The sequence below is a fragment of the Protopterus annectens genome, chromosome 11.part0, assembly GCF_019279795.1.
Source record: "Protopterus annectens isolate FY-2018-M chromosome 11.part0, PAN1.0, whole genome shotgun sequence".
Lineage (NCBI taxonomy): Eukaryota > Metazoa > Chordata > Ceratodontiformes > Protopteridae > Protopterus > Protopterus annectens.
The window spans coordinates 1370842015-1370861002 of NC_056745.1; the positions used below are offsets into that span (position 1 = coordinate 1370842015).

Sequence of the window (18988 nt, forward strand, 5' to 3'; positions counted from 1 at the left end):
CGTCCAAAGCCCCTTCCGAGGAGGAGTCTGTATTCCTTAAGGCCATTGGTGCTCAGCCTTCTGCCTTTTGGGTGTCTCCACCCTTCAACGAGCTCCTAGATTTGATCTGTTGGAGGGTGTGGGAAAACCCTGACTCTGTGGAGCCTGTACCCAGGCGTCCCAACAAGTTTCTCTACTCTCCCCAGGGTAAGGAATTTCTGTCCAAAGGAGTCCCTGTAGATGCCATTGTGGTGGCGGCAGCCACTCAGAAGGAGGTAGCAGAGACCTCTTCCTCGGTCCATCCTCCTAACAAGGAGTCTAGGACTATGGACCGGTACGAGAAGCGTTCCCTCTTGTCAGCGACCTTTACCGTACAGTCACTGAACTATATATCTCATTTCACTCGGCTCCAGAGAGATCTCCTCAAGGAGTTAGGAGATACTCTTGCGGGTAGTGTTATTGAGGCGGTGGCTCAGACGGTTAACGCCCAGGTGTCTACCCTCAATTCCATTGTCAACTCCTCCATGCGGCTCATTTCGTATGCAGCCGAGCGAGCGAGTAGGGCAGCTAGCTCAGGGGTCGCCCTTAGACGGGAAGCCTGGCTGCACCTGTGTCATTTCGCGGAGGCCTTCAAGTCTTCCTTCACAGACGCCCCCTTCAATGGTTCTTCCTTGTTCGGAACCAAAGTGAAAGACACCCTCACCAGGTGCGAGCAAGAGGGAAAGACCCTGTCTGCCATAGGGGTCCATTTTTCCCTCCCTTCTAGGCCTTACACCAAGGCCCAGCGAGGTGGGAAGATGTGGTTCAAGAAATCACAGAGGTTTTTCCCTGCCGCACATGGTGAGTCCCCCTCCAGAGGCAGAGGAGGGGGAAGTTATTCAGGAAGACACCGCCCTATAGGCAGAGGGAGCCCCCGCAATTCAGGAGACCGCGATTCCTTTCGTCGCTCCCCCTACTCTCGTTCCTGAGGGAGTGCCTGACTGTGCTTATCTGGAGCCAGTCGGGGGTCGACTTTCATTATATCCGGCAGCCTGGGAAAGCATCACCCAGGACTGATGGGTATTACAAATAATTTCCGGAGGTTATCTCATCCCGTTCACATCAGATCCCCCTTCAATCAGAAAAATCCCGGACATTTCACCCAGTCAAAGGGATCAAGTAGCCTCAGAGGTTTCAAAGCTGCTAAGAAAAGGAGCCATCCAGCGTGTCCCCTCAGACCAAATCAGATTAGGGACTTACTCAAGATTCTTTTTGGTGCAGAAAAGAACAGGGGACCTGAGACCCGTATTAGAGCTCAGCCAACTGAACAACTGTGTACAGAAGTCCAAGTTCCATATGGTGACACTACAATCGATTCTCCCATTGTTGGGAGAGGAGATATGGATGTGCTCCATTGACCTCAAGGATGCTTACTACCATATCAAAATGGACAGGGCATCCAGGAGTCCTCTACGCTTCCGGCTGGGAGCCAGTCATTTCTAGTTTCGAGCCCTACCCTTTGGTCTCACCATAGCCCCCAGGGTGTTCACCAAGTGTATGGTAGTGGTGACTGCTCACTTGAGATGTCAGGGATTCCAAGTGTTTCCGTATCTGGACGACTGTCTCCTTACCGCCCCCACCAGGCATCAACTAGTCCAAACTACGGACGCTACCATCACTTTATGTCAACAATTGGGCATAACGCTAAATTGGGAAAAATATGCTTTGTTGCCCTCGCAGCGTGTCACCTTTATAGGCACAGAATTAGACACCATTCAAATGCGAGCATTTTTACCACAGGAAAGGATCAGAGCCCTACAACAACAAATTCACATCCTGATACCCTTGAGGAAAGCAAAGGCAAGATGGGTTTTCCAACTCCTGGGGACCATGGCAGCAACGATTATGTTGGCCCCTCTAGCAAGATTGCACATAAGACTTCGTCAATGGCTCCTCTTTGTTTAATGGTCTTTCCAAAAATTTCCTCTTTTCCACCCCATTTTGCTCAGGGACAGGTGCAAACAAGATCTCAGTTGGTGGCTTTGCACCAACAGTTTGGACGAGGGAAGGCCCTTCGTTTCACCCATCCCAGTTGCCACAATGACCACGGATGCCTCCCAGATGGGGTGGGGGGGGCATTATCTTGGCAGGACAGTCCAAGGCATGTGGCAGGATCACAAGATACATCTGCACATCAATGTCCTAGAGATGAGAGCAGTGTTGCAGGCACTGCAGAGCTTTCTACCTCTAGGGACAATTGCAATACACTCGGACAACATGTCAGTAGTGTGGTATCTAAACAAGCAAGGGGGAACCAGGTCTTACCCCCTGTGCAGAGAGGCCATGCGAGTGTGGCAATGGGCAGTAACTTCCCAAAGGTTTCTGGTGGCAATGCACATTCCGGGGAAGTCCAACGTTATTGCGGACAGGCTAAGCAGAGCCATTCTGATGCCTTACGAGTGGTCCCTGAATCGTTTAGTTGCAGAACGAATCTTCAGCAGATGGGATCAGCCTTGCTGCGACCTTTTTGCCAGCCCCCTCAATGCCAAATGCAGCAGCTACTTCACGCTGATCCCCCCACAGGTAAGGGGGAGTCACCCAGGGATGCTCTAGTTCACGATTTGCCCTCCGGTCTGCTTTATGCTTTCCCTCCATTTACTTGCTATCAAAGGTGATTCAGAAAGTGCAATCCTTGGGAAGCAGAATGATTCTGATTGCTCCACACTGGCCTCATCAGATCTGGTTCCCCTTTCTTCAACCATACATTGTGGACACTCCTTGGATTCTGGACCCTCAACCAGATTTACACATGCACAGACACACATGTCGAGACAGTTCCGCCCCTCTCTGATGACCCTCTGGTTGACAGCCTGGCTGCTCCACTTCCGTCGTTAGTTAGGCTTCATAAATTTTCACCAGCAGTGGTTCACATTTTGTCTTCCTCTCACAAACCATCTACTAGGAAGATTTATTCTAGTAAATGGAAGAGGTTTTCTATTTGGGCGCATACCCAAGGAATTGACCCTTACACAGCTCCAATTGCTTCGGTCTTGGAGTTTTTGTCTATGCTTTTGCATCAGGGTTCCGCATCAGCTACCATCAAAGTTCAATTGGCAGCGATCTCTAATTTCCATGTGGCTAATGAGCCTAGTCTCATGGCTCATAGACTGTGCAAGGTTTTCCTGAAGGGTACTCTGTTACTCCATCCTCCGGTCTCCGAACCTATCATGTTCTGGGATCTCAATTTTGTTCTACAAGCCCTCACTTCACCACCTTTCGAGCCTGCAGATACCTGTGAATTGAAATTCTTGACCTGGAAAACAGCCTTCATGTTAAGTTGTCAATCTCGCCTTCATTCTTGCTTGATGGGTTCGGAGCCGATCCTTGGCTCCGACTCGGCACTTGCTAAGCTCGAGAGTCACTTTTACCAGCTCGAGGCAGCCCCATATCCCATGATGCAAGGCGGTAAGTACCCAGATCTCGTTTGCCGCTTCGCTGATGAGGTCCTCCTTTTACCAGCTCCTGGTAAGTGAATTATTACTTTACTATTTTAGCCCCTTTTTACTAAAAAACCTTAAATTATTAGTTTTAACTTAATTTTAATTCCTTTCTGACAGAAAATTTCCCTGTCTCCTCTAAACTTTTAGTCAGACTAAAACCCATCCCATCCCCCCCCCCCCTGTTAGGGTGTGTGTGTGTCTGTTAGTGATACCTTTTGGTATATCTAATTTTATTTCTTGGACTGGTGTGTGTGTGTGTGTGTTTTACACCATGTCTAAAGAAAGGGTCTCAGGCTTTAAGAAGTGTGACTCGTGCTGTCAGAAGATGTCTCTGACAGACGGTCACACTTCTTGCCTGTACTGTCTGGGGCCTCTTCACCTGCAGGACTCCTGTGCTATATGTCATTCTTTTAGCCAGAGAGTCCTGCAGGAAAAATAAACTGATTTTGAGGGGCCTTCTTAAGCCAGAGGGCTCTCCGGCTAAGTCGGCCCCATCTAAGACTTCTAAGTCTTCCAAGGCCCAGGCTTCTGTGTCCAAGCCTGTGGCCTTGGCTCCGACTCATTCAGAGTCGAGATCGGCTCCGGCTGGAGCCGATTCTGGGTTACCTAAACCTTCGGCACCGATGGCTATCGGTGCCGACTCTGGTTCGACCACTTTGGTGTTGGCTCCGATCGGTTCCGACCACCATGTGGCCCAGGCATCGGTGTCGGCTCCGATCGGCTCCGACACCCTTACATTTATGGCCGTATCGGCTCTGGCTGGAGCCAATACATCGAAGCTACCTGTCGGTGCCGATAAGTTGTCGGCTCCGACAGTTTCAGTAGTTTCATCGGCTCCGATGGTTCCTTCGAGGAAGAGGTCTAGGTCCCCTTCCTTGGACCCGATACTTTCGGCACCGGCCTCGCCTCGCCTCTCGGAGCGGAGCCATCGGAGCCGATCTTCAAGGTCATCCAGGCTTTCTGACCATGATTTGGAGAGAGTGGTCAGTAGACTACTAAAGTCACAGGCACTGGCCCAAATGCTACATAGTCCGTCTCAGCAGACGACTATTAGTCCACACCCATTGCAGTTCCTCCTTCGACTCTACCCCAGAGTTTGGAGTTGGAGTCTTTGGGAATAGTTTCTGCTACGGCTGAGGACAGATACCCCTTCTGCTCCTTCAGCCTCTACTCTTATCTCCTCTTGAGACCTTCCTTAGAGGGATTCGGTGGCGGGCTTCCCTGGTCTCCTCCAAGGGGGTGAGTGGCATCGGACCCTTGTCTGACCCGCTCTTCCCCTTGGAGCCTCGGCCTTGGTGAGTTTGGGTCCGACATCTGCCTCGGAGCCTTCCTTTTCGGTGGGTCCTGGAGTTCCTAGCTCTTGGAGCGGGTTCTCTCGGACCTCCTGGGAGGAGCCTTGAGGTGATGAAGAGTGTGCTGGCCTCTGGACTCAGCCAGCAGTCTGTTCCCTTAGCTCCTCCCTCTATAGTGCCTGTTGACATCTCTGCCACTTCTCTTGCTCCCGGACCCAGAGATCCTCCGCCCCAGGTTTCCCCACTGGGAATATCCCCTCTTCTGAGGATTCTCCTGACTTGTCGGGTGATCCTCAGCGGAAGAGGACTTGTAAGAGGAAACACGTAGACTCCCGAGTCTATCACTTCGGATACTGACTTAGATGAGTCAGAGGGATCCCCAAGATCCCCTCTGAGGATGTCTCCTTCTCAGACATCCTAGAACTCCTTAGACAGAGGGAAACTGGCCCACCAACAATCCCTCTGAGGATGAGTCAGTATACCTGGAGGTGTTTGGATCTCGGCCCTCCACCTCCTGGGTGTCTCCGCCTTCGACCCCTTATGCAGGTTATTGCTCGAAGGCGTGGACTGCTCCTGACTCTGTAGAGCCTGTCCCTAGGAGGCCTTCTAAATTTATTACTGCCCGTCGGACAAGCAATTCCTTACAAAAGGTGTCCCGCTGATGCCATGGTGGTGGCGGCTGCCACCAAGAAGGAATTTGCAGATCCTTCCGTACCTGTCCATCCTCCTAATAAGGACTCTAGGACCATGGATAGATATGGTAGCGGATGTTTTCTTCAGCGACCTTTGCTATCGTTCGCTGAACTATCTTTGTCACTTCACCAGACTCCAAAGGGATATCCTTAAGGAGCTAGGTGAAGTTGTGCAGGATCCTACAGCTGCGGGGGCTCAGGAAAAAATTGCTTCGCAGCTAGGAACCCTTAACTCCATTGCAAACTCCTCCATGCGGCTTGTATCATATGCTGCTGATGGAGCAGTAGGGCCGCAGGTACAGGTGTGGCTCTTAGACGCCAAGCCTGGATGCGACTATGTAATTTTGCAGATCCCTTTAAGGCGTCCTTCACAAACTCTCCCTTTGATGGGTCAGCTCTGTTTGGCCCTCAAGTGAAGGAAGCGTTGACCAGGTGTGAGCAGGACGGCAAAACTCTTTCTGCCGTAGGAGTCCGTTTTCCACCCCTTCTAGACCTTATCCCAAAGGACAGAAGGGTGGCAAAATGTGGTTCCATAAATCCCAAGGAGTCACGCTGGATTCACGTGGTCAGTTTACCCCTAGAGGCAGAGGGGTAACAACAACAGACGCGCTCTAGAGGCAGAGGGTCCACAAAACCAGGGAAACAGAGAGTCTCTCTCTGACAAGCCTTTTCAGCATCCCTGAGATGTTGCCCGGCTGTCCCTCCTTGGAGGCAGTCGGGGAAGACTATCACTGTACCCAGAAGCCTGGCGTTCTCTCACTCAAGACAGATGGGTACAGTCGATCATATCCAAGGGTTACAAAATTCCTTTCGAGGAAAGTCCTTTCTATCCCTCAAATTCCCTTCCAGGCGTACCACCGGTCTAAGGGAAATTGCAGAGTTGGAAGTCTCAAAACTACTGCAAAAGAGCCATTCAGCCAGTTACAACAGACCATTCAGAGCCGGAATCTACTCAAGGTTCTTTTGGTCCCCAAAAGACGGGAGACTGGAGACCAATATTGGATCTCAGCAGACTCAACAAGTCTGTGAGGAAGACAAGATTCGAATGGTCACTCTTCAGTCGATTCTGCCCTTCTTGCAGAAGGACAACTGGATGTGCTCAATAGATCTTCAGGATGCGTACTATCACATAAAATTCACAGGCGCTCCAGGAGATTTCTCCGCTTTCGGCTGGGGTCCAGTCATTTCCAGTTCAGAGCCCTGCCCTTTGGTCTCACCACAGCCCCAGAGTGTTCACCAAATGCATGGCAGTGGTCACGGCTCACCTGAGGCGTCAAGGATTCCAGGTGTTTCCATATCTCGACGACTGGCTCCTGTCAGCCACCACCAGGCATCAGCTTGTTCAAGCCAGGGATTACACAATAAATCTTTGTTCTCATTTGGGCATCTCGATCAACTTGAAAAGTCATCCTTATTGCCCTGCCAGTCTATTACTTTCATAGGCGCAAACTTAAACACTGTTCGGATGTCAGCTACCCTTACAGACCAAAGAGTTTCAGACATTCAAAGTCATGTCAGGATCATTCTAGCCAACAAGAAGGTACAGGCCAGAATGGTTCTAAAAGTATTAGGTCTCATGGCTGCGGCCATTACTCTTCTTTCCCTGGCTCGCTTCTACATGCGCCTTCTTCAGTGGATGTTGTTCACTCAGTGGTCTTACCAACAACTTCCAATGCGTCACCAAATTCTGGTGACACAGATTTGCAAAAATCATCTTGCTTGGTGGATCACTTCTCCCCAGATTCACCAAGGCAGACACTTTGTACCCCCATCCCCGGTAGCCACTGTCACCACGGATGCCTCCCTGATCAGGTGGGGGGGGGCATTATCAGGGCAGGATGGTTCATGGGACGTGGCAACCGTTCGAGTACCACCTGCACATATATGTCCTAGAGATGAGAGCAGTGCTTTTATCGTTGCAAGCCCTCAACGACTTTCTTCCTGTAGGGACGATTGCAGTCCACACAGACAACATGTCTGTAGTTTGGTATATCAACAAACAGGGCGGAACCAAGTCCTACCCCTTGTGTCGAGAAGCACTCAGACTGTGGCAATGGGCGATCTCCTCTCATCGGTTTCTGGTAGCAACGCACATCCCTGGGAAAACCAACATTTTAGCGGACAGATTGAGCAGAGCTATTCTCATGCCTCACAAGTGGTCTCTCAAGCAATCTATAGTGGAGGAGATTTTTCTGGAATGGGGTCACCCATGTTGCGATCTTTTTGCTACTCCCCAAAACAGCAAATGCCCAGACTTCTTCTCTCTCTTCCCTCTGTCAGGCCATCCCCCCAGAGATGCTCTGACCCAGGATTGGCCCCAGGGACTTCTTTATGCCTTTCCTCCTTTTCCTCTAATCCCTCAGGTTATCCAGAAAGCTACCGTTTTGAGAGCCAAAATGATTCTCATTGCTCCTTATTGGCCTCGACAAATTTGGTTTCCGTTCCTCCATCGTCACCTTTTGGTGCAGCCATGGCATCTGGACCCAGTGCCAGATCTTCTGGTTCACCAATCCGGTCAGCTGCACCGGTCTATCCCTTCTCTCAACCTCTCAGCATGGTTGCTCCACTTCCTTCCTTAGCCAGGCTTCCTTTGATCTCTAACCCTGTTAGAGACATCATAGTAGCTTCTTTAAAATCCTCTACCAGGAGGATTTATACAAGCAAATGGAAGCGTTTCTCTTATTGGGCTAAAGCCAGGAATATCGATCCCTTCACTGCCCCAGTTCAGGCAGTTTTGGACTTCTTAGCGGAGATTTTTCATGCAGGCTCCTCTTCTTCCACAGTTAGAGTTCAACTGGCTGCTATCTCGAACTTTCATGTCGGGATCGCAGATCACAATATCATGTCCCATAGGCTTTGTAAAGCCTTCTTGAAAGGAATTTTCCTGCTAAAGCCTCCAATCAGGAATCCTCCTCCTCAATGGGATCTAAATTTAGTGCTGACATCCTTGATTCTTCCCCTTCGAGCCAGCTGTTTCTTGCTCTCTAAAATTTCTTTCTTGGAAAACATTATTCCTAGTAGCTATTACATCGGCCAGGAGGGTGTCTGAACTTCAAGCTCTTTCGGTTCGACCCCTATTTGGTCTTTCACAAGGACAGAGTATCATTGAGAACTAATCCGACCTTTTTGCCTAAGGTCGCCTCAAAACTAATTTGAATCAATCCATTGAACTCCCTGTATTTTTCCAAACTATTCAAACAGATCGAACAAAATTACATTATCTTGATGTCCACCGCCAACTCAGATATTATTTGGACAGAACTAAACAATTCAGGAAATCCGATCAACTCTTTGTTTCCTATGCAGATAACAGGAAAGGCCTTCCTGTTTCTAAAGTGACCTTATCTAGATGGCTGTCTTCTGTCATCTCTGAAATTTATCTGCTCAGGGGAAAACAGCTGTGCTCAAAACCTAAAGCACATTCAACTAGGAGCTTAGCTACTTCTACAGCCTTTCAAGCTAGACTTCCTTTAGACACTATTTGTGCAGCGGCCACTTGGGCCACTCCTCACACTTTTGTTTCCCATTACAAATTGGACTTGGCCTCCAGGGACAGAGCCAGCTTTGGTTCTACAGTCCTCAAGAGTTTGTTCCATTGAGCCACCCAGGATAGAGGTGCTAGGACGGTCCCATCAAGCAAGAATGAAGGCGAGATTGACAACTTAACATTAAGAAGTTATGTACCTACCATAACGTTCCATGTTAGTTGTCTTCTCTTGCCTTCTTTCTTGCGACCCTCCCTCCTTCCCCCAGGCCTGGACAGACCTTTCTACAAGAGATTGTTATGCTGAAGACCATTCAGAACTGGTCCTTCTTTCATCCTGTAGGCTTTCTTTCTTCCTTTGGGAAATATTTATGCTTGGTGCTATTGCCCTTTGTCATCAAATGAGATCTGGGTACTTACCGCCTTGCATCATGGGATATGGGGCTGCCTCGAGCTGGTAAAAGTGACTCTCGAGCTTAGCAAGTGCCGAGTCGGAGCCGAGGATCGGCTCCGAACCCATCAAGCAAGAAAGAAGGCGAGAGAAGACAACTAACATGGAACGTTATGGTAGGTACATAACTTCTTATTAATAGCAATCACTTCAGCAAGGCGAGTTTCAGAAATTCAGGCCCTTTCCATCAAACCTCCCTACTTAATCTTCCATAAGGACAGTCTCTTTTAGACCGAACCCTTCTTTCCTTCCTAAAGTGGCTTCTGTGTCTAATCTTAATCAATCCATTGAATTGCCTGTATTCTTTCCTCATTTTTCGAACAAGGCAGAATTTAAATTTCATCAACTGGATGTACACAGACAGTTACGTTTCTACCTGCACCGAACAAAAGATATCCGGAAGTCTGACCAATTATTTGTCTCCTTTTCGATAAACAAAATTGGGTCCCCGGTCTCTAAGCTCACCATTTCCAGATGGATATCTACTTGCATATCCTTCGTGTACCACGTAGGAGGGAAAGATCTGCCATTTCTAGTCAAGGCTCACCCTACCCGGGCTGTTTCTACATCCACAGCTTATCAAGCCAGGTTGTCGATGGACGATATATGTGCTGCAGCTACTTGGGCTTCCCCTTACACATTTGTTTCTCATTACAAACTGGACGTGGTTTCCAGGAGCAGGTCGTCCTTTGGCTCCACAGTACGCAGGAGTATCTTCCTATGAGCCACCCAGGATGTAGGTGCTAGGTACGCTGTCCCACGGGTATGAATGTACACACCATAACGTTCGATGTATGTAGTTCATCTCGCCTCACATTCTTACTTACCCTCCCACCTTTCCCCCTTCCTGGAGGATCTGCAGGTTAGGGTGTTATTACAGACTTCCCTTTACTTAGCTTATTCTTTTTATCTGGATGTTACGTATGCATGAGGTATGAATGACTAATGCAGCAAACTAGATCTGGGGATGTGGAGCAGTGCACCATGGGATACCTGCTTAGCCCAGCCAATAAGAGACTTCGAGCTAGAAAAGTTGGTTAAGTCGGGGACGATATTCGGCTCCGATCCCACGGGTAAGAATGTGAGGTGAGATGGACTACATACATCGAACGTTATGGTGAGTACGTAACTTCTTGATATCTTCCATAGTAGAGGGACATAGGCTTCTTGAATAGATCAGTTGATAAGGATTGAAACTGGGTAAGATAAGGATTCAGCTGCTATTTTTAGGAAGTTAGCAGGTATACTGTCAGCTGCAAGAGTGGTATGTTTCAAGTTTAGGAGGAGTTTTTTGATTTAGAGATAGGAACAGGTGAGAGAGTGAAGGAAGGCATGTCATCCGGACATTTACTAGAGGCAGATGAAGAGCTGTTTTTGGATAGTTGGGTGGACAGCATCTGGATTGAGTTAGTAAAGTGATAATTAAGTTGGGAAGCTATGTCATTATTATTATTATTGGGGGAGATGGGGGTAGGAGTGGTTGTTTTTCCAGGTTTTAATAGAGAATTGATAGCATGCCAAAATTTTTGGGGGTCTTTTGAATGTCTGTTTTGGAGACCAAGGAAGTAGTTTTGTTTATCAAGTTTGGTTTGTTTTTTAGCCAGATTCCTAAGTTGTTTGTAGTTTTGATTGGTTTGGTTAGAGCTATCCTTTTCCATTGCTTCCAGGCCTTGTCTCTAGACTTTAGTAAGACTCTTGTGTCCCTACTTAGTCATGGAGCATAATTTGCCTTAGCCCTAATTTTCCTGATTGGAGAAACTGAATTGAGAACACTAGTGAATATCTTGCTAAAGTAGATCACCACCTGATCTAATCCTAAGGTTCATAGAGGTTCCCAGTTGCACTGTTTTAATATATTGTTTAGATCCTGTGGGTTTAGTTTGCGGACATCCCTGATTTGTCTATAGATTATAGGCTTGGGAATGCTGGTATGCTTCCTTAGGAGGAATGTAGGGTGCTGATCACTAAGACCATCTGGTAGGCATCCTGTCTGGTAGTTTTGTTTGGAGCTGTTCACTAGTGTCCAATCAATAATGGATTTCTTTTGGGATTTTGTATCTATTCTGGTGGGTTCTTGAATAAGCTGAATAAATCCAAATAGGTTGATTTGGTTGGTGGGATTGTTAGAGTTACAGGCTAGTCAGTCGGTATTTAGGTCACCTAGCAGAATAGCCTCTTGTGGAAGGTTATGTCTGACCCATTGAATGATTTCTTAAATTATGGGGGTGTTGTTTCCTGGAGGGATATAGCTACAGAGAATGTTGATTTTTTTGTGTGTGATTTATAACTAGAACTGAGCCCGAGGTTTCAGTATTTTGAAATTTGGGTAGAGGGGTTTGTAGAGATTGGAGGTTGAGTGACTTTTTGAAAAGAATTGCTACTCCACCTCCTTTCCTACCTGTTCTGTCTAGCCTTAAGATATATCCTGGAGGAAGAATTTCTTCATTTTGGGTGCTAGATTTTAGTCAGGTCTCTGTTATGGTTAGTGTATCAGGGGAGTAGTGGGTTATAAATGCATGTAGGTCAGGGAGTTTGTTGGAGATGCTTCTGGTGTTGATATTAATGATCAGTAGATCAGATTTTAGTTTGTTTGAGAGTATGTTGTTACACGGTTCTGGGTTTGGGTGTATGCTGCCTGAGATGAGAAATGTGCTTATAATCAGAATATGTTTAATTGTATGTGCTATATCTGTGAAGGATCTGCGTGGAATTTTTCTAATGCAAGGATCTGGTAGGTAGGTCTTGTTTGTGTGCAATATAGTACAATCATTAAATAACGTACAGCAGCTGGTAAAGTTTATGTGGGCTTTAGTATGTGCTATAGTATGTGTTGTATGATAGGAAGTGTTATTTAGTGGTATGTTGGTATGTATGGATGTGATGTATGCTAAGGTAGTGAGAGCTAACAAGAGAAGTGATAGTAGAACTTGCATTTTAGGGTGGACATGGTGTTTAGGTAAAGGCAGTGTTCTGATCCAGATATAGGGGGGAGGTGAGGGGGTGTAGCTTTTTTGCTGCTATTACCTGTTTGTAAGACTGCTACTGGTTTCAGTATATTTTATGCAGTAGTTTGATTGTGTTGCTTAATATTTATAAATATGCTAAGGTACTAATAAAAAGGAGCTGTGATAAGTGTAACATTATGCAAGCAAATAATTGGTCGAGCAGTTTAAGTATAACTGTACACAAGAAATAAAAACATTTCCCACAAGAAAAACACTTGGGACTTGTCCCAAAATAGGAAGCATAACCCATGCAAGATACTTGGAAGGGGCATGTCCTCAAATTCAAAATGGCTAACAGCCAAACCCAGCTAGCAATTTGCCACGCATTTCAGAATGTGGATTAAAGAAAAACATTTTTAGAAGATCAAAAATATAATTTAACAACAGAAAATGTCCTATTTCAGTCCATACCAGTGCAGAAAGTCAGTTTATAACACAAAAAAGCAAAAGGTAATATACTTTTGCACCAATACGCTGTATGTTAGTGTGAGCACTGCTTTAAACAGTTCATTCTTTCAACAGTCTATCTCTTGGTTTCTTTGCCTTTGATTTGGGCTTTGCTGCCTTAATCAGTTTCTTTGCTGCACCTACTGCCTTGGTTGGCTTCTGGAGATTCCCTGTTTTGGCATCTAATTCTCTGAAATCAAGGCCTACGTCAAGAACCTCAGGCTGCCAGCTCTGCAGATTACTGCAAACTAGGATCAATCACTGAAATTCCCAAAAGGCACAACTATCATTCAAGAAGGCCTGACACAGACAAATAACAGGTGCAGAAGCCATGGTCTAAAACTCTATGCAAAGAAATGCATGACAGTATCCTTTGGAGAGATGGACACCTTGGAAATTAACATACTAATAATACAGGCCTAAGAGTATACCCAGTTGTCATTGATTTGTGAATGTGTATAGACAGTAACTTGGCCTTTGATAATCACATGTCTATGGTGGTGGGAAAATTATTCTACATTGTACAACTTTTAAATGAAGTTATAGCATCTAAGCCCAAGGATGTTGTTTTTGTGTTGTTTTGGGCCCTCAACAGACATTGATTACAGATTACTCACCAGTCATTGATTACAGTATTCCCTTTGGTATCTGTCTGGCTAGGCATTTGCAACAACAGGAGTGACCATAGAGCTTCTTCACAAAAACAATACAGGCCAAAACAATATGTCCTACAAGGATCTCCTCAAAGCTGTATCCCTGAACTCTGTCTCCTACAGACTACTGTGAGGTGATCTATGCCTGGCCTACAAAGCATTATTTGATTTCACTTTGTGGATCTGTTGCATATCTGCAAAACAAATAGCATCATAAATACCTGATCTAGGGACTTAAACCTCACCTGCAACATAAACAGAACATGTTGGTGGGACAGTATGTTTCTCAGAGACTACCCCTCATCTGGAACAGGTTTCGCATTCCCTAATCAAATTCATGCATAACTTTGACCTTTGGATGGGGAATCAGAAATTTATCCTTGGTCTAGAATCTGTGCCTCTTATGGACAGAGGTAGCCTATAAATGCTTGATCACTCATTGTCCAAGCCTATATCCAACCGTTAAAATTAACATGGGGTATCAAAGCGTGTCATATATATTTGAGACAACATGGCTAAGTTAAAAAAGTCCCTAGCCTAGTAATCACCTATGAACCATAGTATTCTGATGTACCTCAAAATACTGTGAACCTATAGCTGGTGCTGTCCCTCATCTTCAGAGGGCATGTTGTTCTGTCTGCATCCCTAAAATCAATGTAGCTTACATTGTGTACCTATGTTGTCACATATTTATACTTACTGCTTTTGCTAAATTGTCTGTATCTATCCCTATGCAAATGTTTACTGTATTTATTTTCTCTAAACCTGTTTATCAGTCCTTGGAGACTTTGGAATTCAGCTGAAAATATGTTTTCCTAGATGGGCATTCCCTATCAAGGAATTTAAATAAATAAATAAAGTTAGTAAGCAACCACGAGTGAAATCATATAATGATATTTGGGAGTAGGGGCATTAGTACCATATAATACCACTGAATTTGAGAACTGGGGAGATGGGAGGAGGTCTGAATTGAATATGAGCATTAGCTCACCTGTACAGCTGGGAAGCTGGTTGCAAGAAGTTGTAAAATCAGCTTCATTTTTATGTATGTACTTAGGCTTAAGTATGATTACATAAGTATTAATAAAGTATTTTGTTTGTGTCTTTCGGCTTTTCCCGGTTAGAGGTCACCACAGTGGAACTCTAGTCCGCTAATGATTGGCAGTAGATTTTTTACGTGCCGAGTTTGCCAGCCCTGCCGCACAACCTTCAATGAACGTACGCCCATTCATGCATGTCTGCACACAGAAGACGCTCTAGCTGAGAATCGAATGGCACAATGTCTTGCTGTGAGGCGACAACGCTACCGCAGCACCACCACCGCAGTACAAGTATTAATAAAGTATACTGTATAATAAAATAAAATATACTGTACAATAAAATTTAAAGCCGTGGTGGTACAGCGGTAGCGTTGTTGCCTCACAGCAAGTGGTTCTCCTGTTTGATTCTCGGCTGGAGTGCCTTCTGTGTGGAGTCTGCATGTCCTCCCCGTGGTCGAGTGGCCTCCGAAAGACATACGTGAATGGGCGTGCCTTCGCTGAAGGTTGGGTGTCAGGCTGGCAACTCCGCACCATAAAAATCTTCTGCCAATCATTAGCGGACCGGAGTTCCACTGTGGCAACCCCTAACCGGGAAAAGCCAAAAAACAACTGTACAATTAAATGTAAACTATAAACATTAAAATACATTTTCAAAGAATAATCATTATTTGCATTCAAGCATAATGAAAAACGGTAACAGTGTATTTTTTCAGGTTATATTTTATACTCTACATTATGTTTTGTGTCCTTTTAACTTGGTATAATATCTCCATTATTTCAATATTATAAGATATCAAAAAAATTCATTATATTGCATTGTTATTTTAACATTGTGTTGTACTCTATTATATAATACAGCTTTCTTTCTTTTAAACTTTGTACTGTTATCTTTCATGACTCTGATGTTTTATAAATCTTAACAAGTGAAATCATTAATTGTAAATTTTGTTTTTGTACTGGACCTGTCTTCTTGGGCCTCTACTAAAAAAAGTCTTTTTAGGCCTAGGCAGATTAACCTGGCAAACAAATATCAATAAAAATAAATAAATTGCAAACAATAATTATGTGGATGCAAACAAATCCTAGCCATGGTCATGATCTTATACTTTCAACGGGGAGGAGAGTTGAGGGAATTTACGTTTGAAATGCAGGGAAGATGGGTGGGACATTCATGTTAACACTTGTGCCCTACTCTTACAGACCATTTTTGTGTGTTATCACCAGTAACTTCTACTTATGGGAAATATTTATTAATTTCTTATACAACTAGGTCTACATAGTGTGGTCCTTGGCAAATGCATGTCATGAAAAGCTAGCTGAACGTTTTGTAAGTAGATTCTTTATTAATCCCATCTGTTATCCATGGCTGTAGGTTCTTCATTCTTGACAGTTATTAAAATTTGTTACTTTCAGGAATATTGGCATGAAACTCACATACCCAGACTGCTTTCTATATACTTTATTAAATGATTATTATTATTTTCTTGTAATTATAGTCACATTGTTGTAAGGTCACTGCAAATAATTTCATGCTACTGTCTTTAATATTTTATGTCAGGTGGCAGCAATGAACAAGTATGACCCTCCTCCAGAAGTGATTGCCGCTCAAGATCACATTACCCATATTATGTATAGTATGTTGCAGCCACAAAAAATCTTTGACAGGTACTGTTAACATTACTTTGTAAATATGGTTTTGTTAAGTGCTGCAGTAAATTTCAGTAGTTTGTTTATATTAAACATGCGGATTACATCAGTTTTAAATATGATGCATGTTAAACTGGTGTTCTTGAAATGATACAGTAAATCATTGTAAAGTCCACCTGCAGCTTCATAAAGCAATGAACTCTTTATGGATCCAGACTGAATGTGAATGCTTATAGAGGCATGGTACAGGTGATAACTATCATAAAGGTATTAATAAAAGTGGGTCTATATTACATAATCGAAGAGACACTTCTTCGAATATGTAATCATCGACCCCTAAACACCGAAATGCAAAAAACGCGAACGGCCAAAACCGCAAAATTTTTCCTAGGGAAAAAATTTGCAGGGCCATAGAAACAAGACAAACACTTCAAATGTAATTTAAGTGGGGGGGGTGGCTGTGCCCCCCACATCCCATCTAAGTAAATATACCAACTCCGAGATCGCTCTGCGTTGGGGTAAAGGGTAAACTCCGGGAACGGCCAACTGAATTTTTTCAAAAATTGTGGTTTTGGCCGTTAGCAGTTTTCGCATTTCAGTGTTTAGGGGTCAATGATTACATATTCAAAGAAGTGTCTCTTCGATTATGTAATATAGATCCAATAAAAGTATTCAGTCTGTTCTCAGATTAGTTGAACAAAGCTATTTAGTTATCATAACATAATGCAAGACACCCACAAAAACACAAATATCATAACAGAAGAATATGGAAAAGCATTTGCGGTGCAATTCCCAAAGAATAAAACAACATACGTGATGAGCTGTGTGCTGTTTCCTGGGAAGGGGAAAGTGTGGAGAACCTAAAGTGCACAGGTCTGTGAGTGGGAAACTGTAACTCTTTAAACGTGCCAAAGTTAGGGAATAGTTAGTACTATTTTAGGAATGGATGAGTTTTACAACATTTAAAGGAAAAAACATTGATTATTATAAAGGCTGTAAGTTAATCGAAAACAAAGGTTTCATAATTTCCACAAAAGGAAGATATGTAGCATCTGTGAAAGTAGAACTTCTTTAGCTCATATCTAGTTTTAGCTGCAGTTGGACTGCATTTTGCCAAATTCTGTGTGCAGAACCTAGTTACTGCAAAGTAATAAGCAGATCCTAAGTTAATTGTGATGTTTCTTCACAATGTTTCATTACAATTAACAAGTCAGTAAATGGATACTAATTGTTCAGATTGCATTTATTTCTTTATATGTTATTTATTCCATTCTATTCATCATACTTTGACCCCTCCAGTCCAGCTAAGCCTGGTCTGTTTGAAGTAGAGACCTAGAAAGATTGATGTGCGTCACTTTACATAGAATTAAAGCTTCATAAAGGGTGTATAACAATTAACTTAACAGCTTTCAGAAGTACATGAGCCCAGTTTGGTTAATTTAGTAAATAAAATGTAGTCAGCAGCTTTTAGTGAAATGGTATATTCTGATTTAAAGTGCTATAAAAAGCCATACTTATCTGCAGCTCTCATCCATATTTAATATCTCAAATTTTACTTATTTTTTACAGTCTCTTACTAGTAACATTACCATCCTTCATGAATCACCTAGTTCACTCATCTCCTCTGAGCAGTACTTCTCTGTTTTTGGTTCAAAAATGTAAGACTTCCTGACCATCATCTAAGCCCATTTGATGAACTTAAGCTTGAACTCCATGAACACTTACCCATTCGAGTAGCTTGTATCTGTCTGTAGCAAAGTTCATTTACTTGATCACTTCCTTCCAGTTCTGCAGTGTCCAGACAGATCACCCTAGTGCTTCCCTTGTAACATTTTAACTGTTTTGATTTTTAATTTGTTGTAAATAGTAACTGTTGCAAATAGTGTGATTAGTGTAAATAATAATATCATATCTTGAAACTGTGTATCATACAGGATTATGATTAAGACTCTAACCATAATGAAGTGTTACACATTGGAGAGATGGATACTAAAAAATTTACCTTGAAAGCACAGCAAAAATATATTTCTCTGTCTTGATGACTGGCTTCTGGTCTCTCCCTTGCCATGTAGGAACTAGTGATTGGAAAAGTCTTTACAACACGTATTCAAGTCTTTGGGCATCATGATGAACACTACAAAGTCAAAGATGGAACCATCACAGATCATACTTTTTATATGATGTCCCTTGGACACTCTGTCTTGTCAGGTGAGTCTTCTGCAAGACAGAATCTACCCTCTGTGCCTGTTTCATCTGACATGTGTCTTGTGAGTGTGGGGCTCACGGCAGCTTTAGTTTTTCTAGTACTGCTTGCTAAAGTCCACATGCAAATTCTACAGCAGTCTGTAAGAACACAATGGATTCAGTCTTCTGATTTGCTGTCACTTCATATTAGGGTTTCAGAAGTGTGGTAACCATACCTTCATTGGTGGCTTCACAATCTCAGTTTGTCTCAAAGCAGATCTTTTTTCCTTGGTGACCCACAATGATGGTCACCAAATGAATGCATCTGCTCTGATGTGGGTGACATTGTCATGGTAACATGTTCAAGTGTGCATGATCGCCATTAGTGCCATTAGAGGAAAACTTGCATATAAATGAGTTAGAGATGAGAGCAGCCTTTCTGACCCTGAAAGCCCATTAGGACATACATTCTCCCATGCGGTGCCATTGCAATATACATGGACAATATTGTAGTTGTATGGCACTTAATCAGAGTGATACCCATTTTTATTCCTTTTGCAGAATGGTCATGAGGGTGTGGCACTAGGCCATGTCTGCCATTTACTGTTTCATAACACTCCACATTCCAGGAAGAC

At 44.1% G+C, this 18988-nt stretch overlaps 1 protein-coding gene across 3 annotated transcripts in view; it reads left to right on the forward strand.

The window, feature by feature from the left end:
* Positions 1-18988, forward strand: part of LRGUK (leucine rich repeats and guanylate kinase domain containing) — a 1953320-nt gene that overhangs the window by 869183 nt on the left and 1065149 nt on the right. For all 3 annotated transcript variants that reach the window (XM_044088664.1, XM_044088665.1, XM_044088666.1), the window contains one exon: positions 16081-16187. In XM_044088664.1, the coding sequence (XP_043944599.1) occupies positions 16081-16187 (107 nt within the window). The remainder of the gene's footprint in view (positions 1-16080; positions 16188-18988) is intronic.